We start from the raw sequence: 19,465 nt of genomic DNA on the forward strand, positions 1-19,465 counted from the left end.
ATACAGAGATTTATCACAGGCTCAGCACTGAGGGGGTTAATGTCCCCTGCGCCCAGTAATGGGGAATCTCCAGCACCTATCTCCACCTGCAGAGCCACACACCACATATATGGCTGTTCTGTGCACACAGGACCTGTGATGATGAAGAGTCTGTGGGCCCAGACTCCACCCCTAATGTAACTGATCACATGATTGTGACCTCATCACAGGTCCTGTGCGCACAGAACATCCATATATGTGGTGTGCGGCTCTGCAGGTGGAGGTAGGTGCTGGAGATTCCCCATTACTGGGCGCAGGGGACATTAACCCCCTCAGTGCTGAGCCTGTGATAAATCTCTGTATGTGACTATAATGGGACTGTGTGTTATACCGGGGGCAGGACGGGGCCATGACTGGATGTAGTGATCATGTGACGCCGGCAACCGCTCCGGAGATTTCTTACATGGGATCTTTATGATGTTACATCGTCATCTTCTCCCCATTCAGGTCCCTACAATATCGGATCCTCTCAGTGGAGATCTTCTATATAAGAGAATTCTCCTGAGTGACCCTACAAGGATGGATAGGGACAGGGACAAGATGGCGGAGAGGATATTACACCTCACCCTAGAGATCCTCTTCCGGCTTACTGGAGAGGTGAGAGATTCTGATGACGTCACATTACATCATTCTTATCTATGGGAATAACAGATGGACAGAACTGGAGAGGTGAGGACTCTGGAAATGTCTGTAGTGAGATTTATTAATGTGTCTCTCCATAACCAGGATTACACAGTAGTGAAGAAGACCTCTAGTGAGCGCTGTCAGGCCCCTGTGTCTGATGGATGGGGAAGACCCCTGAGCCCAATCATGGGGCCTCCACCTCACCCCCTGATACATGAGGACATCAATGACCAGAAGATCCTAGAACTCACCTACAAGATGATTGAGCTGCTGACTGGAGAGGTGACACTGCTGGGAATGCTGGGACATTATACAGTAACGCTATTGATCGATCGGGGGATGACGGTATCATTGTATGTGGTAGATTCCTATAAGGTGTCAGGATGTCGCCGTCTATTTTTCCATGGAGGAGTGGGAGTATTTAGAAGGACACAAAGATCTGTACAAGGACGTCATGATGGAAGTTCCCCAAACCCTCACATCTCCAGGTAATAGAACTAAATTCACACGACCTATAATTATATGTATGGAAAGAATGAATTCAGTCCCTGTATGTGTTTCCTCCAGTTCTATCCAGTGAGAGGACAACACCAGAGAGATGTCCCCGTCCTCTTCTTCCACAGATCTGTAAACAAGAAGATCCCGATGATTCCGTGGATTATCAGGTAGATGGAGAGAAGGTGTCATGAGATTTCCCCTATGATGTGTAGAAAGTTGTGACGTTCTTGTGTTCAGTCTGGTTTTATCCACTAGCATTAACGTGTGACTGAAGGACGTTGCACCATGTTAGAAGAGTCATGTAGTCATGGATTTCTTCCAGGAATAGGACAGCAAGGATTTTATTGTTTCCTTAATGTTCATTGTCAAGTTTTTAATCCTATAGAGCATCTCTGGGACATGATATAATGGCCTCTTCAGAGCTTGTCAATAGCTTCATCTAATTTGTGGCAACTTCAGCATAAGACAATATTCCTGCCAAATGATCTCAACATCCAGTGGAATCCATGACACCATGAATAGTTGAGATTCTGAAACTGAAAAAGTCCAACATGCTACTAGATGGGTGTCTCTAATAATGTGGCCATTCAGTTTATGTTTTATACTTGGTGGGGAATGGATGACTGGATAAAGCTGATCATAGACATAAGATGGTGTCTGGATCTTCTCTCAATTTTCTGGTTATGGAGACCTAGGATTAGAAGTCAATAGGTTGAGTTTATACAGGAGATCTGCAGTTATGTGTTAACTGCTGCTATGTCATATTTGGTAATGTTCATTTATGATCTTTATTCTTCTTCTTACAACTTTCTCCATCTGTGACTTTTACAGTTTGTGTTTCAGGGTGAAGATCTGTCCCATATTAATTCTACAGAGACATATGTGAGGGGTTATAAGTGGTGTAAAGAGGAGATTCCTATAGATAACCGCACAGGTGAGTAGTGACCATTAAATTCAGAGAAGTGACAGATTCTCCTTAGTCACTGGCTTCTACAATTATGTGGTGAATTTTTTTTTTTGAGTTTGTTACCCTGAGATTTTGATATAGATTATATTGTTAAACTAATTTAATGCAGAAATGTAAAAAAATGTATCAAATTGAAATGGAACTTTCTTCAACACAAAGAAATACATGGTTGATCTCAGTACATTTTGTGCTGATCTTATGAACATGTAATTGCTGCAGAGAAGCACTGATCACTATTTAGATCAGAGATTGGCTGCAGTGGTCACATGTTTGTCTGACTGGAAGAGGAAGTATGAAGATGAGCAGGGTATCTGAGCAGCATTGGAAGGGGAGTGTCAGAGGATCGGTAAGTTGAGATAGTTTTTTTCTAATATTTGTAGCAAAGCCAGGTAGGCTAGGGTTAAATCCCAGCTCTACAGGTTCTGATTAGAACACCTGGCTAGCCTTCATATAACCAGTCTAGCTATTCACCTTAGGAGTCAGCCCTGGGAAGCTGACCAGACTGGATGTGTCTTGTAGTAGAAGAAGCTGAGACAGGACAGAATCACTCTTTAAGAAGAGTTTGCACAGGCAGTGGGCAGAGAACCACAAGTATCAGTGGTTGATATTTACCATAACTGTTTTGTTTGACATAGCTGGGGATGGCTCAGCCTTGTATTAGTATCTAGGGTCTGTTCGGTTTAGTTAGTGCCTGGACAAGGCTAGGGATTTATGTTTATGAGTTTGTTTTGGTGCTGTTCAACCTGTGGAAAGCAATAAAAATTTCATGTGTTTGGACCAAAGCTGCATTGCCTGTGTGAATGCTACCTAAGGCCTAATGCCTAAAGCCTACTAGAGAGAGTGAACCCATACAAATGGTGGATGTAGTGCTGGTGTGAAGTCTCAAAGTGCACAGGCGATTGCAGTATGAAAATTCAATGTCCTGGGTAAAGGCAGCTACAGCGATGCCAACATAGTCTGAAATCATGGAGAAGCTTGTTAATCAATTAGTCCAGCAACAGCAGACCTAACAGGAGACTAACAAATTCCAGATGCAGCAGTTTCAACAGTAGCAGCAGTTTCAGCAGCAGGAGTTGCGGTAGCAGTTACAACAAGAGCAGCATCAGCAGCAGTTATAGCAGGGTCAGCAGCATCAGCAGCAGATGGCTCTCCTGGCAGAAACTGTTCAGGTCAGGGAGATGGCACTACCCGTCAGCCAAAGTGAAGGTATCCAGGTTAGGCAAATGGTACAGGAGGCCTTACAGAAGATGACTCTGGAGGATGATGTCGAGGTTTTCCTGATTATGTTAGAGAGGGAGGCAGACAGAGGGAAACTGCCCTCTAAGCAATGAGCAGATGTACTAGCTCCATACTTTACTGGGGAACCGCAGACAGCATACTATGACCTTGCGCTACTGGATGCAAAAGAGTATGACAAGCTGAAGGCAGAGATTATGGCATATTTGGCTGTCACATTGGCAGTCCGGGCACAACGAGAGCACATCTGGTGCTACCAAACACACAAACCTCCTGGGTCCCAGATGTTCAACCTGTTACACCTGGTGCAAAAATGGCTGCAGCCCGAAACCAGCTCTCGAGCACAAATGATGTACAGAGTGGTATCCACTCACTATCGAAATCCATGCAAGGATGGGTTGCCCAGGGAGAACCCCATAATGCAGATGACCTTGTGAGGCTCATGGAAAAAATATTTGGATATGTAGAATTCCCTGGGATATCAAAGGAGCCTAAGGTCACTTTTCTGGGTGCCCTAGGCCACGTCTGAGGGCGCACAAAGACCCAAGAGAGGTCAGAACCGGGATCAAAGTTTACATCTGGTACTATTATCTGTTGGAGGTGTCGAGTCTGGGATCATATATCAGCCATTTGTGTCTTGACCTCAGAGCCGATGGACTGCAGCATAGGCCAGCGGTACTACTTCGGCTACCCTGCCTGCAGTGCTGTAACCTATCCTGGCGAAGGTTGTCAGCAATGAAAGGTGACTGTGAACAGTTGTCCAAGTGATGGGACTTCTAGACTCAGGGAGTTTGGTAAAGTGTATCCATGGTGATGCAAAGAATTATCCCATGGCTCCGATCAACATACACAAAGACTGTGATTCCATGTCCCACCATGTGGGAGTGGTCAAGGAATTGTTGCATGCTATTGACATCGGTCAAGTTTTTTTGTTCTGGGACTTATGGGCTAAAGCTGTAGCACCCAGTAGTCTAGAATATCCCCAAGAATCAGCTATGGTAACAAAGTACATGATGTATATGGTGAATTTACTTTCACTGTACTGGCTAGAAAGGAGGATGAGGATGCATCCCCTGAATCTAATATATTTGACATGGAGGACCAGGACAAATTTGGGACTGCCCAGCTCAGAGACTTAACAGGAAAATATACTAGGGAAAATGTACTATAGGTTCCTCAAAAGACAGGAGCTGATAGTCATTTTCCACAAGGGGCCCAACGAAATGATTTGTTGTGTCATAGGAAAAAATTGGAAGAACAGGTAAAAGAGTACCTCCTCAAGGTCTAAGGGGGTATAACTGGTCGGCTCAATTGAGAAAATTTAATCATGATCGGGTACTTGTGTTAGTGCCGACAGGAGAGAGAAAATTCCTTACACAGTGGGCAGGAGCCCTATAGGCTTACAATCTATGAGAAAATAGGGAAGACACAAAAAGTAAATGATATAAAAAAAGCTTGCCTTGTGTGGTACAGCCATCAATATAATAAATAGGGTACTCAAATAACGCTACAAGAACCATTTACCAAGCCTGTATCTGTACAACTACAGATACAGAGCACTATTAAGTGCATGAAGGCTGTGTAAACAGATGCTATGATTTGGAAGAAAATTTTGAAAAGGGCAGTGAGGTGAGGTGATACGCCAGTTTAGAAAAGTGCATTTTTAGGGCACGCTTAAAACTATGGGAGTTGGGAATTAATTGAAATGTCCTGGTTAGTGCATTCCACAGAATTGGCTCAGCTTGGGAGAAGTCTTGGAAATTGGAATTTGAAGTTCAGATTATTGAGGATGTTATTGTTAGTTCATTAGTGGAACGGAGGGCATCGGTAGGATTGTAGACAGAGATGAGGAAGGTAATGTAGAGTGGCGGAACTGTGGAGCGCTTTATGGGTGAGAGTGATAAGTTTATATTGAACTCTGTATCAGATGGGCAACCAGTGCAATGGCTGGCACAGGGTAGAGGCATTGGTTCAACAGTTGGAACGGAAAAAGATCCTGGCTGCATTCAAGATGGATTGAAGAGGTGAGAGTTTAGTCAGAGGGAGACCGATTTGTAAAGAGTTACAATAGTTCAGACGAGAATGAATAAGAGAAACAGTGAGAGTATTTGCAGAGTCAAAGGTATGAAAAGGTCGAATTCTAGAGAGAATGTTGAGCTGTAGGTGACAAGAGCGAGTGAAGGAAAGATCTGATTCAAATATAACCCTAAGACAACGGATATACTGCTGGGGAGTAATGGTAAAACTACGCAAGGTATTGTATTTATATTATATTATTTCTACACTTTTCTAAATCCCTGTGAAAGCTAATTAATTAATTATACATTACTATTAATCATATTTTTTTAATATGAAGTCTGAATCGGGACATTTCTTCACTATTCAATCTCCATAGTCCCTGATATTTCTCAAAGTTTCAACTTTGCTTTGGTCAATAATCATCTTAGAATATCAATCAGAAGACAGATAATGGACCTGAGCTGTCCAAAGTTTTATGAAAGCCTATTGTTAAAATATCTTGTAGGGAATGTATCACTCTTAGGTAGGAGCAGACTGTTCCCCTGCCTCCTGACTTCCTGATTACTAGGAGGGGAGGAACTACTTGACAGTGTGGATCATCATCATCATGGCACTACAGGCCCAAACTGTGAATTCACCGATGCTGAATAAATAAGGTAGCTGGAGGTTGTTGCCCATAAAGAACGGGCTATGATTATAAAAGCTGCAAAAAGCTAGGATTTGGCTATGCATTACAGTTGAAACCAGAGGTTTACATACACTATATAAAAAGACACATATGCATGTTTTTCTCAATATCTGACATGAAATCAGAATAAACCTTTCCCATTTTAGGTCAATTAAGATTACTATAATCTTATTTATATAATTGCCTTGTAATGTTTTCATTTCCTGTTCTGTCCAGATGTCATCGTATCCCAGAATTCCAAGCAGAGGAAGTTTACCGACCGCCATATTGGGACACCCAAGTGATGGGTGTCTCAATATGGAAACTGCTGATACCAACCTATTGCGCGGTACCACTAGCGGAACACTGTCGCACCAAACACACATTCACACTCACACACTCACATTCACACTCTCACACATTCACACTCTCACATTCACACTCACATTCACACTCATACACTCACACTCACAATCACACACTCATGTAGCCTCTTGTGCTGTACCACCAGCGGAACACCATTGTGAACATGCCACCGCCAGGATCAGCTGAATTATTCACTGACTGCCGCCATCTTTGTACTGGAGGTGCGCATGCGCAGTTTTAATGTGACCACCTCTATCTGTCTGCACAAAGATGGCGGCCGTCTGATTTACTGCGCAGAAAATTATTTGGCTGACCCCGGCAGCAGATGCGCGACGTGTCTACAGGCAGAGGAAGCCGGTCACATTAAAGGGGTTTTCCCACGAATGAAAATTCATTTTAAAAATTGACTGTGTCTGACCGTGTACGGAGCATACCACATCTCCTGGGCAGGGGAAGAAGCATAAGATAATACTGACATTACAGCAGGCGATCACAGTGGATTCATTTTGTGAGGTAAAATATTTCACTGACTGTTTTTAAAAAATATTTTACCTCACAAAATGTATCCTCTGCGATCTCCTGGTGTAATGTCAGTATTGTCTTTTGCTTCTTCCCCTGCCCAGGAGCTGTTGTATGTTCAGTACACAGTCAGAAACAGACAATTTGTAAAATTAACTTTTGTTCATGGGAAAACCCCTTTAAAAAGCAAATATCAACGCCAACATGACTCCTCCTAGAAAGTACGCCAATGACAATGAAAGGAAAGCAGCAAAGGCACAACGTCGAAGACAACAAAGGGCAAATGAGACTATTGAAGAGCAACAGCATTGCTGGGACAAAAACAATGAATATAAGCGTAGGCGTCAAGCACATGAGTCCCCTGATGCAAAAGTCATTAGATTATCACAGGATGCCATTAGGCAACAACAGTGCCGCATGCCTTCCCCTATTGTGACATTGATGCCCTCTCGATGCGATAGCATCGGTCCTCCATCTAGTTATTAATATCTATCAAATGCCAAAATAATGAGAGAAAAAGAATGTTTTAAGGCTTTTTTATTACTTACTGTACAGTCAAAAGTTTACATACATTTCATTAGTATTTGGTACCATTGCCTTTAAACTGAATGGCTTGAGTCAAACTTTGGGTTATCTTTCAGCAAGTTTCTCACAATATGTAATAAGGAGGACATAGAGTCAAAAATACCAAAAAAATTACAAACTTTTATTTAAAGATACAGAAGTATATGATTGAAAGTTAATTACATGGGTTTCATATATATAAATATGTGAACAAATCCATAAGTGTGAATAATGACCGGGAAAAGAAATCGGGAAAAGGAAAATGAGCACCTATAGTAAATCCATCAATGTTAACCATATAACGGTGTGTATAATCAATTGTATGGGCATGTAATTTTCTGGTGTCTTTTTTAAAAGTTTCTCACAATAGTTGGTCAGAATTTGGGCTCATTCCTCCTTACAAAACAGGTCCAACTGATACAGGTTTGTAGGTCTCCTTGCTCGCACCTGCCTTTTCAACTTTGCCCATAAATTTTCAATAGGATTGAGATCAGGACTTTGTGATGGCCACTCCAAAACATTGACTTTGTTATCCCTAAGCCACTTTGTTACCATTTTCGCAGTATGATTCTGGTCATTGACCATTTGGAAGACCCATTTTCGCCCAAGCTTTAACTTCCTGGCTGATGTATTGAGATGCTGCTTCAGTATTGCCACATAGTTTTCTTTTCTCATGATGCCATCTATTTTGTGAAGTGCACCAGTCCCTCCTGCAGCAAAACAACCCTACAACATGATGCTGACACCCCCGTGTTTCATAGTTGGGATGGTGTTCTTAGGCTTCCAAGCTTCTCCCTTTTTCCTCTAAATGTAACGATGGTCATTATGCCCAAAAAGTTCAATTTTATTTTTGTCAAGACCACAGGACATGTCTCCAAAAATTAAGGTCTTTGTTCCTGTGTGCATTTGTAAACATTAATCTGGCTTTTTTATGTTTCTTTTGGAATAATGGCTTCTTCCTGGCAGAGTGATCTTTCAGCCCATGTTGATACAGTATTCGTTTCACTGTGGATATTGACATAATCTTACCAGCTTCCCCCATCATCTTCACCAGGTCTTTTGCTTTTGTCGTTGGGTTGATATGCACATGTCAGACTAAAGCGTTCATCTCTGGGACAAAGAACCCATCTCCTTCCTGAGCAGTATGATGGCTGGACATTCCCATCTTGTTTGTACTTGTGCATAATTGTTTGTACAGATGAACGAGGCACCTTCAGGTATCTTGAAATTGTACCCAAGGATGAGCCAGACTTGTGCAAGTCCACAATTCTCTTCCTGATATCTTGGCTGATTTTTTGAGACTTTCCCGGATGCTACACAAAAAGCAGTGTGTTTCAGGTGTGCATTAAAATACATCTACAAGTGTGTCTCTAATTAACTCAGATATTGCCAAAAAAGAGGCTTCCAAAGGCATGACATCATAATATGGGCAGTCCAGAATTGTTTAAAGGCATAGTAATCTTAGTGTATGTAAACCTTTGACTTTTCAGTAAGTAATAAAAATAACTTAAAACATTCTCTCCCTCTATCATTATTCTGGCATTTGGCAAATATTAATAATTATAGTAATCCTAATTTACCTAAACGGGAAAGGTATATTGTGATTTCATGTCAGATATTGAGAAAAACATGCACATGTGTCTTTTTATGTAGTGTATGTAAACTTCTAGTTTCAAGTGTACATTTGCAACAACAGATCTAACCCATTCAAATCAATAGGTTGCTGAAAAACGTGGACAGTACACGGATGTTATACATGTGTTATTATTTTAAGGAAAATGATTGCCACACTGATGGTAAAAACTAATTATTTGACTAAACACTGATATAAATGTGATCTAAACCACTGATGAAAACTAGTCTGTTTTTTGCATACTAGAAGAATCAATGACTTGAGAAGATCTTAGTTGATTTTTACTACCATATGAAAAATATAGGAATGTTTAGCTATAATATAGTAAATTCATTTCAAGACAATGTTAATGAAAAATAATAAAATCAGTTTTATTTTTGGCAGATGACAGTACCAGGAGCTCAGAGGGACATCTGATTTTTTCAGATTTTGCAGCAGATGATCATGTTATAGCACCAGATACTTATGAAGAACATGCCATTACCGCAAATATACCTGTAGATCTTCACAGCAAAAATATGTCATTTAATTATTTTCAACAGTTCTTATCTTCTGATTCATCACAGACTGTTAAGCCAAATGACAGTAATAAAAGTGATGGTGATCATCAAAGACGTCAGAAATGGGAGAAGCCATTTTCATGTTCCGAGTGTGAGAAACGTTTTATACAGAAATCAGATTTCGTTAGACATCAGAGAATTCACACAGGGGAGAAGCCATTTTCATGTTCAGAATGTGGGAAATGTTTTACAGATCAATCGAATTTTCTCAGACATCAAAGAATTCACACAGGAGAGAAGCCATTTTTATGTTCTGATTGTGGGAAATGTTTTACACAGAAATCACATCTTCTTAGACATCAAAAAACTCACAAACACGAGAAGCCATTTTCATGTTCAGAATGTGGGAAATGTTTTACGGAGAAATCAGATCTGGTTAAACATCAGAAAAGGCACTTGTTCAGAATGTGAGAAATGTTTTATGAGCAAATCACAAATCGTTGCACATGAGGGAATTCACCCAGTGAAGAAGACGTTTTATGTTCTGATTAGAGGAAATGTTTTACACAATAAAACACATATTGCTAGGCATCACAGAACTCACAAATGTGAGAAGCCATTTACTTGTTCAGAATGTGGAAAGTGTTTTAGATAAAAATCACATCTTCTTAAACATCAAAGAAATCATACAAAAAATAGTTATTCCTTTTTATTTTATCCCCTTCCCACCAAAGCCTGTTTTCACCTTTCTGACCAGGTTATATTTTATTTAAATTCAGACCAGTGTTTCTTTATGTGGCAATAACTCCGGAAGGCTTCAATGTATCCTAGTGATTCTGAAAATGTTTTTCATTACACATTGTATTTTATGTTATTTGTAAATTTAGGCCAATATGATTTCAGTTTATTTCTAAAAATATCAAAAATTTGAATTTTTTTTTTTAAAGATTTTCAATTTTTAAACTTTGTCATTTTATGCTCTTAGACTAGATAGTCATACCACACAAAAGAGTTAATAAATAACGCCCCTTTCCCTGGTCAGTGGTCTTCTCTACATTTTTTCCACAGAGCACTAGTCACTGTTATAGAATCATTATAGTGTATAATTGCTTATTTGGCACGGGTATAAGCATACAGTGTTTTGGTGTTCTGTGGACGTGTCTAATACCACACAAAAGAGTTAATAAATAACATCTGCCAAATGTCTACTTTACATCAGCTTCATATCTGAAATCACCTTTTTTTGTTAGAAGGGTTAAAATTTTACAAGGCATTTTTAATTTTTTCAATGAAATTTATCAAACCTATATTTTTAGGAACCACTTCATTTTTAAAGTGACTCTGAGGGGCCTTTGAGTCCGAAAACCCACAAATAAGACCCCATTTTAACCCCTTAACGATGTTGGGCGTAATACTAAGCCCATTTTGCACTCCCTCCCTTTGATGTGGGCTCCACCCTCGGCTATTAACCCGTCAAATGCTGACAGCGGTATTTAACATGCACTTCCTGCAATCGCGCCGGAAATCTGCCATTGTTGACCCCTGTCACGAGATCACGGTCACCGATGGGTTGGCATGACAACCAGAGGTCTTCTGGAGACCTCTATGGTTGTCACTGATGGATTGCTATAAGCACTGCCCTGTGGTCAGCACTCATAGTAAGTGAGGTATTCTGCTACATACAGGCGATCTGATCATCGCCTGTATGTAACAGAGTCGATCGAGTTATGGCAGCTTCTAGTCTCCAATGGAGACTATTGAAGCATGCCAAAAGTAAAAAAAAATGTTTTTAAAAATATAAAAAATATATAAAAGTTCAAATCACCCCCCTTTTGCCCCATTCATAATAAAACAATAAAAAAGTCAAACATACTCATATTTGGTATCGCCACATTCAGAATCGCCTGATCTATCGATAAAAAAAAATTAACCTGATTGCTAAACGAAGTAGAGAGAAAAAAAGTCAAAACACCAGAATTAAGTTTTCTTGATTGCCGTGACATTGCATTAAAATGGTATAATTAAAAACGTCATCTTGGCACGCAAAAAATAAGCCTTTACCCAACCTGAGATTACGAAAAATGGAGATGCTACGGGTATCGGAAAATGGCACCATATTTTTTTTTAACAAAGTTTGGAATTTTTTTCAACCATTTAGATAAAAAAGAACCTAGACATGTTTGGTGTCTATGAACTCGTAACGACCTGGGGAATCATAACTGGCAGGTCAGTTTTAGTATTTAGTGAACCTAGTAAAAAAGCAAAACAAAAAACAACTGTGTGATTTCACTTTTTTGCAATTTCACTGCACTTGGAATTTTTTTCCCATTTTCCAGTACAAGATATGTTAAAACCAATGGTGTCGTTCGAAAGTACAACTCGTCCCGCAAAAAAGTAAGTCCTCACATGGTCATATTGACGGAAAAATAAAAAAGTTATGGCCCTAGGAAGACGGGGAGCAAAAAACGTAAAATCTGTTCATGAAGCGGTTAAAATGTTAAGTTATTTTCGATTAAAATGTTGCTGAAGTCCCAAATTTCACATTTTCAAAAGGGTAACAAGAAATTGCAAACTGGATAACAGGGTCGGTTTGCTCCTGAGTACGCAAATAGCCCATATTTGGTTGGAAACTACTATTTTGGGACATGTCATGGCTGGGAAGGGAAGGAGCACTATTTGACTTGGAGCAAAATTTTTGTTGGAACAGATTGCAGACACCATGTTGCATTTGGAGAGTCAATGAGGTGTCAAAACCTCAGAAACCTCCTATAAGTGACCCCATTTTGGAAAGTGAATGCCTCAAGGAATTTATCTAGGAGTGTAGTCACCATTTTAAACCAACAGATGATTTCTGAATTTTGTAACATTGGGCTGTAAAAATGAAAGCTTACGTTTTTACACAAAAACATTGCCTGCTTTGTCTAAAAATTAACCCCTTTATGCCCAACAATAAGACTTCAAAATGACCTGCGATATAAAAGAACAGCATTCCCCTATGGGTGACAATCCAGCTGCTGTCGGCTGTGCACCATAGCTGCCAACTTACTGCATCAGCCACGATCAGTGTTAGCACCGACCATGACGGTTTAACCCCTTAAATACTGCTATAAATAGTGACTACAGCATCTTAATGGTTAACAGTGTGGGGGATCCGTCATTAACCCCGTCGGGACCCTGAGATCTTGATCGTGTATACCTGAGGTTTGCAATGGCAGATCAACATCAGTTACCGTCTGTCGGCTACAGTGGCCTTTTCTGAAGTTAGAAACATTTAGGTGGTAAAAATATTTTTTTTTTCATTTTTGTCGTGTCACTTTGCATTAATTCCTGAAAAGCACCTGAGGGTTAATAAACTACCTGAATGCAATTTTTAATACATTGAGGGGTGCTGTTTTTAAAATGCTATCACTTTTGGGGGATTCCAATATATAAGACCCCCAAAGTCATTTCAAAACGTAATTGGTCCCTAAAGAAATAAGTTTGGGAAATTTTATTGAAAAAAAAAATGAAAAACTATTGCTACATTTTTAACTCTTTAAAATGTTAACAAAATAAGACAACATTTTACAAATGGTACTGATGTAAAGCAGACATGAGGGGAATGTTATTTACTATTGTTTTTTTGTATGCTATGACTATATGGATTAATAGGATAATCAGTCAAAGTTTGAAAATTACTTTTTTCAAATTTCTGATATTTTTATAAATAAACACAAAACATACCAAACTAACTTTACCATTATCATAAAGTATAATGTGTCACGAAAAAAACAATCTCCAAATCAATGGGATATGTTACATAGTTACATAGTTATTAAGGTTGAAGGAAGACTATAAGTCCATCTAGTTTAACCCGTAGCCTAACCTAACATGCCCTAACATGTTGATCCAGAGGAAGGCAAAAAAAAACCCATGTGGCAAAGAGTAAGCTCCACATTGGGGAAAAAAATTCCTTCCCGACTCCACATACGGCAATCAAACTAGTTCCCTGGATCAACGCTCTATCGAGGAATCTAGTATATATACCCTGTAACATTATACTTTTCCAGAAAGGTATCCAGTCCCCTCTTAAATTTAAGTAATGAATCACTCATTACAACATCATACGGCAGAGAGTTCCATAGTCTCACTGCTCTTACAGTAAAGAATCCACGTCTGTTATTATGCTTAAACCTTTTTTCCTCCAAACGCAGAGGATGCCCCCTTGTCCCTGTTTCAGGTCTATGATTAAAAAGATCATCAGAAAGGTCTATGTCTTTCTTACACACCGGAGACCAGAACTGTGCACAGTATTCTAAGTGTGGTCGAACTAGTGACTTGTATAGAGGTAAAATTATGTTCTCCTCATGAGCATCTATGCCTCCCTATGCCTATGCATCCCATTATTTTATTTGCCTTAGTAGCAGCTGCCTGACACTGGCCACTGAATATGAGTTTGTCATCCACCCATACACCCAGGTCTTTTTCATTGACGGTTTGCCCAGTTTTAGAATTAAGCACATAATTATACATCTTATTACTTCTACCCAAGTGCATGACCTTACATTTATCCCCATTAAAGCTCATTTGCCATTTATCAGCCCAAGCTTCTAGTTTGCATAAATCATCCTGTGATATAAAATTGTCCTCTCCTGTATTGATTACCCTGCAGAGTTTAGTGTCATCTGCAAATATTGAAATTCTACTCTGAATTCCCCCTACAAGGTCATTAATAAATATGTTAAAAAGAAGAGGGCCCAATACTGACCCCTGTGGTACCCCACTGCTAACCGCTACCCAGTCCGAGTGTGCTCCATTAATAACCACCCTTTGTTTCCTATTCCTGAGCCAGCTCTCAACCCACTTGCACATATTTTCCCCTATCCCCATTATTCTCATTTTATGTATCAACCTTTTGTGTGGTACCGTATCAAAAGCTTTTGAAAAGTCCATATACACTACGTCCACTGGGTTCCCTTGGTCCAATCCGGAACTTACCTCTTCATAGAAACTGATCAAATTAGTCTGACATGAACGGTCCCTAGTAAACCCGTGCTGATACTGGGTCATGAGGTTATTCCTCTTCAGATACTCCAGTATAGCATCCCTTAGAATGCCCTCCAGGATTTTACCCACAGTAGAGGTTAAGCTTACTGGCCTATAATTTCCGAGTTCAGTTTTTGTCCCCTTTTTGAATATTGGCACCACATTTGCTATACGCCAGTCCTGTGGTACAGACCCTGTTATTATGGAGTCTTTAAAGATTAAAAATAATGGTCTATCAATGACTGTACTTAATTCCTGCAGTACTCAAGAGTGTATCCCATCCGGGCCCGGAGATTTGTCAATTTTAGTGATTTTTAGACGCCGCCGCACTTCCTGCTGGGTTAAGCAGGTGACATTTAATTGGGAATTTTTATCACTAGTCATTTTGTCTGCCATGGGATTTTCTTGTGTAAATACTGATGAAAAAAAGTCATTTAGCATATTGGCTTTTTCCTCATCCTCGTCCACCATTTCACTCAGACTATTTTTAAGGGGGCCAACACTATCATTTTTTAGTTTCTTACTATTTATGTACCGTATATACTCGAGTATAAGCCGAGATTTTCAGCCCATTTTTATGGGCTGAAAGTCCCCCTCTCGGCTTGTACTCGAGTCATATACCCGGGGGTCGGCAGGTGAGGGGGAGCGGGGGCTGTGTAGTTATACTTACCTGCTCCCAGCGCGGTCCCTGCAGTCCCTGGCTTCCCCGGCGCTGCAGATTCTTCCTGTACTGAGCGGTCACATGGCACCGCTCATTACAGAAATGAATAGGCGGCTCCACCTCACATAGGGGAGGAGCCACATATTCATTGCTGTAAATGATCGGTAACTGTGACCGCTCAATTACAGGAAGAAGCTGCAGTGGCGGGGAAGCCAGGGACTGCAGGGACCGCGCTGGGAGCAGGTAAGTATACGGGGAGCGCAGCGCTGCGCTATATTTACCTGCTCCTCACTCCGGTGTGGCTCCGTCTGCAGCGTCCTCTAGCAGTGACGCTCAGGTTAGAGGGCGCTGTGACGTAGTCAGTGCGCGCCTTCTGCTGAGCGTCAGTGCTGGAGACGGAGCCGCATGAGGAGCAGGTAAATATTGAAAGCGCCGGCGTCCTGGGCGAAGAGAGGTGAGTATGTGATTTTTTTTTTATTGCAGCACCAGCAGCAGCATTATATATGGCACAGCTTTATAAGGAGCATCTATGAGGCCATAATCAACGGTGCAGAGCAATATATATGGGGCACAGCTTTATAAGGAGCATCTATTGGGCCATAATGAACACTGCAGAGCATTCTATATGGCACAGCTTTATAAGGAGCATCTATGGGGCCATAATGAACGGTGCAGAGCAATAGATATATGGGGCACAGCTTTCTATGGAGCATCTCTGGGGTCATAATGAACGGTGTAGAGCATTCTATATAGCACAGTTGTATATGGAGCATCTATGGGGCAATAATGAACGGTATGGAGCATCTATTTTTATTTTTGAAATTTACCAGTAGCTGCTGCATTTCCTACCCTAGGCTTATACTCGAGTCAATAAGTTTTCCCAGTTTTTTGTGGCAAAATTAGGGGGGTCGGCTTATACTCGGGTCGGCTTATACTCGAGTATATACGGTAGTTAAAGATTATTTTAGGATTATTTTGACTATCTCTGGCAATGAGTCTCTCTGTCTCAATCTTTGCTGCCTTGATTTGCTTTTTACAGAATTTATTTAATTTTTTGTATTTATTTAATGCCTCCTCACTACCTACTTCCTTTAATTCTCTAAATGCATTCTTTTTGTCACTTATTGCGCCCCTTACAGCTCTATTTAGTCATATTGGTTTCCTCCTATTTCTAGTATGTTTATTCCCATACGGTGTATACTGTGCACAGGTCCTATCCAGGATGCTAATAAATGTCTCCCATTTTCTTTGTATATTTTTATGTCTCAGGATATCGTCCCAGTTAATTGCACCAAGATCCTCTCTCATCCGTTGGAAATTTGCCCTCCTGAAGTTTAGTGTCCTTGTAACCCCTCTATTACACATCTTTTTAAAGGATACATGAAAACTTATTATTTTGTGATCGCTATGTTGAAGCGTTCCAGAGTTATTACCATATTTTTCGGACTATAAGATGCACTTTTCCCCAAAAATATTTTGGGGAAAATGGGGGTGTGTATTATAGTCGCAATATACTTACAAATGGTGTGGCAGTGGCAGTGGCGGCAGTCCCGATGCAGCCTCCCTTCTCAGGCTGGTGCGGCTGTGGTGGGTGGTGGCGGGCTGTGCTCCAGGGCAGTGGCAGCGGCTCTCTGTGCTTAATGGGGGGCTCCACTGGCATTTCGTCAAAGCCGGAGGCCCCCGCTTATCCGTTAATGCCATGTTGAGGTGGCCTCCGAGAAGATGGCTCCTGGGCCAGCGCATGCTCAGATTCCATCTCGGCAACAAGAACTCATCCCGAGATCTCATCTCCCGAGAAGAAAAAGGAATAATGGCTGCTCAAAAAATAGCAGTGTCTGCATTTTCATTGACAAACTCGAATATTTACAGTATAAACTGAAATTTTCTTTCCAGACTTCACTTTTCTGTTAATCACTGAACTAATATTTGGTTGTATAACCGTTCTATCTGATAATTGCTTTACATCTGTGTGACATCTAGTCAACTAACATCTGACACCTGCAAACACATATTCTAGCCCAGGCTGACCAAGCTACATTCCACAGTTCTTTTGCATTCTTAGGTTTTGTTTCAAAACAGCCTTTTTTATGTCTCTCCACAAATTCTCAATCTGATTGAGGTCTGAGGATTGGGCTGCCCATTTCATAACATCAATCATGTTGGTCTGGAACGAATCAGGATATTGCCCGCTTGCTGGTGTGTTTGGGGGTCATTGTCTTCCTGAAACAATAATTTCAAGGGCATTTCTTCTTCAGCATAAAGCAACATGTCCTCTTCCAGTGTTTTGATATATTCAAATTGGTCCACGGTGTCTGGTATGCGATGAATGAGCCCAATTCCATAGTATAAGAAACATCCTCAGACCATTATGCTTGCACCTCCATGTTTTACAGTCTTCACAGCGTACTATGGCTTGAATTCAGTGTTTATGGGTTGTCTCACAATGGTCTGTGGTCTCTATGCCCAGTAAGAACAATCTTGCTCTCATCTGTCCATAGAATGTTGTGCCACTTTTCTTTAGGCCGGTCAATGTGTTCTTTGGCAAACTGTATCTTTTTCAACACGTATTTTTTTCAGCAATGGTACTTTACAAGAGTTTCATGCAAATAGTTTGGCTTCACGTAGGCATCTTCTGATGGTTACAGGACTCACAGGAAACTAAAGATCTTTAATCTCCCTGGAGCTGATCATTGGATGCTTCTTTGCCATTCCTGTGATTCCATGATCTATGTGGATGGTAGTATTTCTTTTCCTACCATGTGTTTTGGGTTTTGTTTGGTATTTTGAAGCATTGGAAAATCTTTTTAGCTGAGCAGCCAATTATTATGTTTGTCCATAAAAAAAGAAAGCGGATTGGCACATACGTCCCGTGCAACAAAATCCTTTATTGTGGCATGATCATACCAACAGCAGGCAGATAAAACAGTGGAGCAAATACAGACAACACTCGTTTCACGCTTACATTGCGTTTCAGCAGGTCATCTTTATATGTTTTCTCCCTCTACAATCAACTTCTTGATCAAAGTTCTTTCTCCTTCGGTACAATGTCTGGGACGACCGGTTTACTCACTAAGCAAGGTACATCATTTTTTGCCCTCCTTTCTTTAAATAATTATCATAATTGACACCTATTTCTTCACAGAATGAATTACCTCACTAATTGAACTCCACACTGCTATTAATAACACCCCTCATTTCATTAAATGAGTCAATTGCACCAATTATCAGCATGCATGTAATGATTGTTGATTCTGTTGGTTGGTTATTACTTGCCTACACTTAGTCATAAATTTTGTCCCATGTTGTATGATCTTTTCTGCCAAAACAGTAATTAAACACATTAGTGATATTAGACTGTTATTATTTTGCACATAACTGTATGTGGTCGGTTCATGGGCCATTGGGAATAATATCTCTATTACATAAATACAAATCTGTATATAAGGGCATATTTATTCTACACTTGCATTGTGTTAGGGTTGGTGGAACGCACCGAATATATATTTATTAGAAGAAGCTGGTGCGTTCGCAACCCGGGATCCACCGTGCAGGAAAGGACCTGTTGCTAGATATGGCGGTACAATAAAGTAGTATAAACAGACTCTGTTACTTCACAGAGTCTGTTAGCAAAGATAACACTGTGCGCTGTTTGGCTCACAGATGCACACAGCTACTTAGTAGAGCAGATGGTGGTCATGCAGTCAAATGCAAACATGAAACTCCTCGCCGGAGGTGCCAGCATTCTATTATTTCAGCCGGGTCCCTGATTGCATACAAACATGACCACACTGGCGCTGAGCTCATACATAAATTGATACTAGCGCATGGCCGTGCGGTCATGCGCACCTCTTATAGCTGCAGCAAGTACAGGACCTTCCTAGAAGGACCAATGAGAGGCTGCCACAGAAGTTGAACACCTTCATGACCTTCCTAGAGGACCAATAGGATTTGCTGCAGTACCTGAGCATGTGACCCTTGATCTCCAATGAGAGATCTTACCCTGGGCATGCTCAGAAGAGGAAAAGTAGGACTTAGTCCCAAAGACGTCTGCTCGCCGCTGACCAGTACTGGCAACAATGGCAGAAGCTGGAAGGACAGCAGTAACCCTTCGCACAGTGTCAGACTGAGCATGACGCAGGGACCGACG

At 40.8% G+C, this 19,465-nt stretch overlaps 1 protein-coding gene across 2 annotated transcripts; it reads left to right on the top strand.

Moving 5' to 3' along the window:
• The first annotated feature begins 205 nt into the window (after positions 1 to 205).
• On the top strand, positions 206 to 10,669 carry LOC138667040 (oocyte zinc finger protein XlCOF8.4-like). 2 transcript variants are annotated; one of them, XM_069755292.1, is made up of 7 exons: positions 206 to 262; positions 487 to 636; positions 766 to 945; positions 1,028 to 1,151; positions 1,231 to 1,328; positions 1,993 to 2,095; positions 9,517 to 10,669. In XM_069755292.1, the coding sequence occupies exons 1-7, from the start codon at positions 236 to 238 to the stop codon at positions 10,101 to 10,103; spliced, it is 1,269 nt and encodes a 422-aa protein (XP_069611393.1). In that variant the 5' UTR covers positions 206 to 235; the 3' UTR covers positions 10,104 to 10,669. The 2 variants fall into 2 exon arrangements, with proteins under 2 accessions (XP_069611393.1, XP_069611394.1); XM_069755293.1 differs by having other exon boundaries at positions 2,005 to 2,095.
• The last annotated feature ends 8,796 nt before the right edge of the window (positions 10,670 to 19,465 follow it).

The sequence above is a fragment of the Ranitomeya imitator genome, chromosome 2 (genome assembly GCF_032444005.1).
Source record: "Ranitomeya imitator isolate aRanImi1 chromosome 2, aRanImi1.pri, whole genome shotgun sequence".
NCBI lineage: Eukaryota > Metazoa > Chordata > Amphibia > Anura > Dendrobatidae > Ranitomeya > Ranitomeya imitator.